Genomic DNA, 8,469 nt, shown 5'->3' with positions numbered 1-8,469 from the left:
ATGCATTATCGATATATGTAATTAATAAATGAGATATATTAATATTTATCCTATAAAGACATTCTATGACACCCTACCCCAACATACATATACAACAATTATAAAAAAATAAAATTTTTCATCATTAAAAACCAAATTTTCAACCACATAAGGGTAAAGAGTTCACATTCATAAATTTAATCCAAATAACATGTCAGTGGAAATACAAAGAAATAAAACTGAGTTTTCCATAATAATTTAATAAGAATAATATCCTAATCTAATCTTATCTATGCCCCGATTTCACTTGTCCTATCAGAGCATAGCCCAACATTGAAGCCTAAGCTTCATCACCGACATCCTCAACCTCATGTTGATAATTACCTGTATAACAATCAAGGAAAACAACACAAAAGAAAAGGGAGTGAGAAACATCTCACTTTGGCTCACGGTGTAGGAATACACACCGGATAGCCAAAAACAAACGGGACATGTATATGTACATAGCATAGATAAATTAACAACAATATCACATTCCACTCATCAAAGGCATAAAAATCACTTTAACATATAACATTAAAATGCACATGTAATGGACACGGACTACATATTATCATGCATGCGGCACCAGTAACACATATCACATGTTGTATTGCCGCTAGCAATACACAAGAGTAGTCTAGGAGTACATGTCGAGTCACACCCTCTGTGCACTCTCACTAGAAGGACATACTACTAGGGTCTCGTCAGGATAGCTAAGTCGCGCAAGATACATTCCATGCACACAATGGGCGAGACTGGGACTTATAAATGAGTTATCCCCAAGGACTAATCCCCAAGCTTTTACACAAGGGGGTCTTCCCTGACGGTGTATTCCATATTGTACCCTTTAAAATATTTACGTAAATGATGCATGTCAATCACTACTCTATGCATTCTCATATTATATTATCATGTCTCATTTTCATATCACATCGTCATGTCTCATTATCATATCACATTGTCATGTCTCATTATCATATCACATCGTCATGTCTTATTATCATATCACATCATCATGTAACATTATCACATATCCTCATCATATTCACATAGTCACCACAGAGCACTTTAATTCATATCAAAACTTGTCTATTTGTGAAAGTAAACACATATTCGTACATCTCATTCAACAAGGAAGACAACAGAACAATCAGAAGGTAAAACAGAAAATATTAGAAATTTGTCTGTTTCTCATAGGGTTCCTACAGGAACCCACAGAACACTCTAATTCATACAATAAACATTTAAAAGAGTACAATTTAATCATACAATTACCTCTTCAAATAATCTCCTCCTACAATCACCAATGCATTCCCTTAGGATTTCCCATAAGAACCCATAGAGATCTCAAATTATACAGTTATTTACATATAAGAAGAGCAAATAGAAGAAACATATATAATTGGGAAAACCCCCTCATAAATGAGCATTCAAAAAACATAGGATTGGGGGTCAATCCCACTACCCAACATACATTCCCACACCTAGAGCAAGGTTTCTCACTCCTCCCTTACCTGGATAAGCAAAAGACGAAGCTAGAGCGGAATCTGCTTGATCTCCTTCTCTTGGTTCTCCTTAGTCTTCATAGAGTATGTCTTGAAGCAGTGTCAGAGTCTGCTATTTATAGATTTTAAGAGTGGCCAGAACGGTCTGTTTCAAATCTGGAACGTCCCGTTCTGGATCCTTTCATCATGTCTTAAATTCACTTATAGAACGACAAGTTCCCAAATTGGAACGGCCCGTTCTAGAGTTTCTTTTTAACACATAACAGCCATGTTTGGAACGACCTGTTCTTAAAACCAGAACGACTCGTTCCCAGCTAGGGTTATAGGCCTTTTTAGTAGTTTGGAACGGCCCGTTCTAGTCTGGGAACGACCTGTTCTAAACTACCAAAAATAGGTCTTTTTAGTAGTTTGGAACGGTCCGTTCTAAGGTGTTATACATTCACATATATATTGATCTATCCTGATTTATTGATGTCTCATATACAATAATCCTATGATCAAGAACAATTTAGATTAAAATAATAATAGACTTTTGCTTCTCATTATCATAATCTTTATTATGAAAACAAGTCTAATTTTAATTAAGGATTTTATCAAAATAACACTTTATCAATTTGGACTATATTTTTGTAGAGGAGCAATATGAAGCTCACCAGGTGTGTATATTGATATGGCAATGAGCTTTGAATTGTGCGTATGCAATAGGCAATAAAAAGAATTAGTTGAGAACATAATGTTGTATGGTGGGCTCCCTTCAAGGTTGTATTAAAGTTAATAGTGATGCATCTATCTAAGTAGGAGGTGTCACTACTACTTGTAAAAGGGTGCTACGTAATACAGAAGGGATTTGGATCTCAAACTTTCTACGGAACTTAGGGAGCTTTAATATCTTGATGGCTGAATTATGGAGAGTTCTATTTGCTCTTGAGGTTGCTTGAGAGTCTAGACACTGAAAGATTTAAGTGGAAAGTGATTCAAGAGTTACAATGGACTTAATCATTAAAGGTGTGAATGTATGTCACAGTCTATGGTGGTTAATATTCATAGCGGCTTACCAAATATTGACAATTAAAATTTACTCATATATTTAGGGAAACCAATATGGTCGTTGACTATTTAGCAAGTATAGCTCACAATTGTCATTTAGTTAGTCCACCTTTTGAGTGCATTTGCTTCCTTATACAAGATGTAATGGGTTTTCCATACCCTATAGAATTTATGTTTAGTTTGTTTGGACTTTGGCCCTCCTTTATACCAAAAAAATATATTTTTGGAATTTGTGAAATTAAAATTAAAGATAATAAAATTTACAAATATTATATTATAATAAAAATTATTGTAATTATTTAAAACAGGTTATAGATTTTTTTAACATTCATCACATTTATTTATATTTCGTTGTCATCTTCTTTATGGTTAATTATAAAATATTCAATATTAATTAAGTGATTGATCTTTTAGTTAATGTTTACAAATTAGAAAATGAAATAATGTATAAAATTAAAAATAAATATTAAAAATAAATGTCATGATTTAAAGAGAAATAATATATTAAGAGTTAAAATATTAAAATTAATTTTAAAAAATATTGACAATTCTATGAAATAAACAAGGAAAAAAAAAAGAAGTATAATCAATAAGTGATTAATATGTTAAATCCAAGATTGAATCATTCAGATAATGTTTGAGTTTGATCCTTATCCAGACTTTACTTATCTTCTAGGTGAACTAAATTAGTGTCATGAAAAATCTTAGAATACTGGTAAAAAAAACAAGAAAGGAGTACTTTTTTCCCATTATTTATGAATTTGTTTGTGTTTAAATTTAACTAAATAAACAATTCATTATTTTCATTTGCTTTGTGTATTGCCATCTATTAGGAATAAAAAAAAGTATTTTTTTTATGCGCAATAATAATAAAAAACACATTAAAATTATCGTAAAAGGGTAGAAAATCATACAAATTTATTTAACCTAATTTGGCCTTATGCCTACATAAATGTTCATAAAGATGAACATTGTTTCAAAATGTATTACATATATAATTATGAAAATCTTTGTGAAGTTTTGTTAATGAAACTTGGAAGTCTCTCTTCATAAATAGGGATGTTCATCGGATCGGATCAATCCGACGAGCCCAATAATTTGAATCAAACCAATTAAATTGGTTTTAAAAAAAAAAATTAGTTCAACCTAAATCAAACCAATTAAACTTGTTACTAATTGGTTTGGATTTACATATTTGAAATTCAAACCATTCTAAATCAAACCAATGAATTTATCTTATTATTTTTTATTTGGCTACACAATTAATATATATGTATCATTCATTTTATTTTGAAGACGTTTTTGTGTCATAATATGTATTTTTTTTTCATTTCTTTTTTCAAATATTTAAAGAAACCAAGAAAAAATATATTACAATATGTTAAATGTCATCTTCACATAATATAGTGCATTTAAAATCTTTGAGTACATTAAGAAAAGAAACCAAGAGTAAATATATTACAAATCTATCAATTTAGTTAATGTTGGAAAATATATTTACTTTGAGAAAATAATTATTTTTTAATTTAATTTTTTTAAAAAGATTCATTGGATATCCGATGATCCAAACCAAATTAACCCAATTAACATCAGATTAATTCAGTTTGGGTTAAGCAAAATTTTTTATGGAATCTGAATCAATCCAAACCAATTAAATTTAATTGGTTCAGATTAAATTTTCACCGAAACTTGAACGAATTTGACCCTTGAACTTGATGCTTGTAACATCTCTTGTCCAAGGTCGTGTCACCCCTAGTTACTAGCGTGAGGAGCCACAATCACATTCACACATCTTACACTATACCAAGGTCACGCCTGTGACATCTCTTGTCCATAGGGATGGTAACGGGGCGGGGCGGGTACGGGTTTTATGATACCCGTCCCTGTCCCCGTGAGTCAAATCCATCCCCGTCCCCGTCCCCGTACCCGTCGGGTATGTGATTTTCATCCCCATCCCCGTTGGGTATCGGGTATACCCGTACCCGTACCCGTACCTGTCAATTTTTTTTATTTTTTATTTTTTGTAAAAAAAATATATTTTTAAATTATTTTTTTTATTATATTATAATTATAATTAAGTTATTTTTCTATCTCATATTATAATAAATAATCACACATAAAAAAATATTAAATTTTTTTAATATAATTAAATTAAAAGTGAGTATTAAATTAAAAATGGAAACGGGGACGGGTACGGGTACGGGTACGAGGCGGGTAAGTACATACCCGTACCCGTACCCGTACCCGATTTAATATATCGGGTTTTACCCGTACCCGTACCCGTACCCGGTCAAACCGGGTATTCCCCGTCAAAGTCGGGACGGGTTCGGGTATTACCCGCGGGTACGGGTATATTTGCCATCCCTACTTGTCCAAGGTCGTGCCACCCCTAGTCACTAGTGTGAGGAATCACAATCACATCATATTCATATTCAATACAACATTTCATCTCATAACTCAATTCCATATCACATATACTTAATAGATAAGTCTAACAAAATAGTGGTTCGCATACCCCTCAAGCAATTCACCATGAATTCACATCTAGATCATCCAATTTTTTTACCATATAATATAGCAATAAATTATAACACTCAATTGAATCATCAATTTAATACAATATTAAATCAAATAGTAAAACTCCCAATTTTCCAAAACCTAACTCAGACATTTTTCTATAATTTCGTTCTCTCTCCCAAATCATCATTTTTACAAATTAAATATATATTCATAATCCTAAATTCATACAAATCACATAAGACTAATAATTTTCCAAACAGAAGTAATTATAAAATTACTCATAATCCTACGAGCTTCCTCTTCTACTCAATTTTCTCATGTAACTTTGCATACAAATAATCCCCTCTTCTATTCATAAGTTTTGTAGATGAAACATGTAAATTCTGATCACAAGTTTTGCAAAAAAAAACATAAAACCCACGTCACAAATTTTATGACAAACTTAATAAACTTTTCATGTGATTTTCTATAAGTTGGATAATTCTTCTCATATCAAAAGTTTTTATTTATTAACTTAATAACATCTTAATCTTAAAAAAAATTCTTAAATTAAGTACAAAATTTTTAATTCTAAATAATATCTTAAAAATAAATAATATTTTTTATATTTAAATAATATCTTAAAAATTTGAAATTAAAAATTTAAATCGTTTACCCACACTATCTTAACTGTCAGAATAGAGATAACATCAAATAATGATACTTTTTTCATCCAACAAAAAATATATCACTTCCTTCTTGTTATCTCTAGAGAATAGAATTCTTGTTATGCCTAGAGAATAGAAAATACGAAGATAATTCAGTTTGTTAGCTTATGAAAATATCTTAGATCTATAAAGAGTACAGTTACAGTCTGTGTTGATTAAAAATTTAAAATAATAAAACACTTACCTTTACAGAACAGATTGTTTGGCAAAAACAAGTTCTCTTTTATTCTAAAACACGGCAACGAACAACTGTAAATTTCTATTAAAAAAAAAAGATTTTGCCTCAATTTAGACCCCTAAATTTAACCAATTCGATCCGAATAAAATATCTTTTATCAAATTTGAATATGATTATATTTCTAAATAATCAAATACGAAATTCCAAGTACTCGAGTCAACAAATTAAGAAAAAAAATACTCCCTTCCAATTCTTCTGCTTTCACATTGACATATACACTTGCAATTTAATAACAAGATAAAAACAAGGATAAATTATTGATTTTTTTTCTTTTATTATTAAAAAACTAAATAGTCTATTAATTTCAGAGAACGGTCTCAGTCTCACGTTGTTTTTTTCTTTAATTGAGAGAAACAATGTTATCTATATCGAATTATTTTAAAAATGATTAAATTATATTTTATTTTCCTACATTATCTATTTCACAATCTTAATCTCTTAATATTTAAAATTTTAAATCCGTAATTTTTTTAAAAATTTGTTAAATTTAAAGTTTCAGTCAAGCCATTAAATATTTACATATTGACCAATAAAATTAAAATATTATTAAATAAATAGTATCATAATTGATATTTAATAATATTTAAAATATTTTTTAATTTCATAATAGTAGTAAAATATTTAAAAATCATCATTTACAATACAGTCTAAAATTATAATTTAACTTTTCATCACAATATGTCATTCAATTTAACTATTATTAAACATTAATAGTCAGATTAATTACTTAATGTAAGTAATAGTTAATATTATAATTTGTCTCACCATAAACATTTAATAATTAAACTAAAATTATAAATTTTAAAATCGAGCAATCAAAATTACACAAAAGAATAGAAGTACAAAACAGTAAAGTAATTTTAAATAAGAAATAAATCAAAACCAAACAAATTAATATAAAAAAAAAAGTAATTTATTTATTTTGATAAGAAAGAAGAATATTTTATTTTATCTCCAAAACGAATAAGCCGTCAAATAAGAATAAAAAAGAAAACAAAATAAACGCCGCCAACTATAATTACACAACGAACCTTTGAGAGAAAACACAACGCCACGCCACGCCACGCCACGCAAAACCCGATCTTTGCCATTCCTCTCAAAGGCCTAAGCCATGTCTGGACGCTCCCACGCGCCGCCGCCGCCGCCTCGGGCACTCTACAAGCAGCAGTCTTGGTCGCCGGACATGCTCCGCGACGAGGCGTGGCAGCGGCGGAAGGAGAGCGACCGGCGGCGCCCCCACCGGCTGAGCAAGAGCCTCTCGGAGGACGACCTGGCGGAGCTGAAGGCGTGCATCGAGCTAGGGTTCGGCTTCGATTCGCCCGAAATTGACCCCAAATTGTCCCACACCATCCCCGCTTTGGAATTCTACCACGCCGTTAATAAACGCTTCAACCACCACGCTTTATCTCGCTCTTCTTCTTCCTCTTCCCTTCTCTCCGACAACCACATTGCTAGCCCCACCACTATTTTCAACCCAGGTACCCCTTTTTCAATTCCAACTTCTTCTCTCTCTTCTTTTTCTTCACACCATGCCATCAAAATTTGATTTTTTTTTCTTTTTGCTAGAAAAACATGTTGAATGAATTTTAATATTGATTTTAAAAAATAAATTAATAACTATATGGTTTAATTGTTTGATGGGTGTTTCAATTTGATTGTTCTTGTGAAGGCGATGATTTGGCTGCGAAGAAGACACGGTTGAAGCAATGGGCGCAGGTGGTTGCGTGTGCGGTGAGGGAATCTTCTTCTTCGTCTTTGGGCTCATACACTTCCGACCAAAGTTAGTTGATAGTTGAATATCTGAGGGAACAAGACCAACGTTGGACCATGATTTGTTTGTAGATAGTTTTCGATGGTTTCTTTTCATTTTTTTTTTTAATTTTATTTTAAGATTTGTTATTTACTAATGTAATTTGAATATGTGGGTGGGTATATACATTTTCAGACTCAAAACATTAGTTGTGTTAATTTCAGTTCTTTTGCCAGTGGGTAGATGTTTGAGAGGGGTTTTTTTAGGCTGGTTGCTCATTCTTTTTTATATAAAATATATATTGGTGATAAACGTTTATGTGTTTTGTTGTTTGTGCAATTCAATTTGTGTTTTAGTGTTTGGCTGATGTGTTCAAGATGATCGCTAATGCGTTAATTGGTTGGATAACAAACAAGGGAAGTCAAAATAGGAGAAATAAAAATAGAGAAAGCTCTTTCTGTTTGGCTTATTTGGAACAAGAAAAAAAAATAGAGAAAAAAAAGGTGAATGTAAATCTTAATTTAAAATCTTTTCTTCTTTTTCCCTGAGTAGGGAGAGGGGAAAAAGATAATTTTATTAACAAATATTGATGGTTTTTAAAGTTTTTAAGATATTAAGTATATTTACTTTTTTATTTAAAAGATATTTTCTAAATAAAGGGTGAAAATTTGAAGAAAAATA

The 8,469-nt window shown here is 30.9% G+C and overlaps 1 protein-coding gene across 1 annotated transcript; it reads left to right on the top strand.

Moving 5' to 3' along the window:
• The first annotated feature begins 7,056 nt into the window (after nt 1–7,056).
• On the top strand, nt 7,057–8,149 carry LOC109805316 (uncharacterized). Its single transcript, XM_020367354.3, has 2 exons — nt 7,057–7,516; nt 7,708–8,149. The coding sequence occupies exons 1-2, from the start codon at nt 7,150–7,152 to the stop codon at nt 7,821–7,823; spliced, it is 483 nt and encodes a 160-aa protein (XP_020222943.2). The 5' UTR covers nt 7,057–7,149; the 3' UTR covers nt 7,824–8,149.
• Nucleotides 8,150–8,469: the final 320 nt, after the last annotated feature.

This window comes from Cajanus cajan, chromosome 3 (genome assembly GCF_000230855.2).
Source record: "Cajanus cajan strain Asha chromosome 3, NIPB_CcT2T_4, whole genome shotgun sequence".
NCBI lineage: Eukaryota > Viridiplantae > Streptophyta > Magnoliopsida > Fabales > Fabaceae > Cajanus > Cajanus cajan.
Note: the sequence above shows the minus strand (reverse complement) of the source record. Positions and strands in the feature narration are given on the sequence as shown.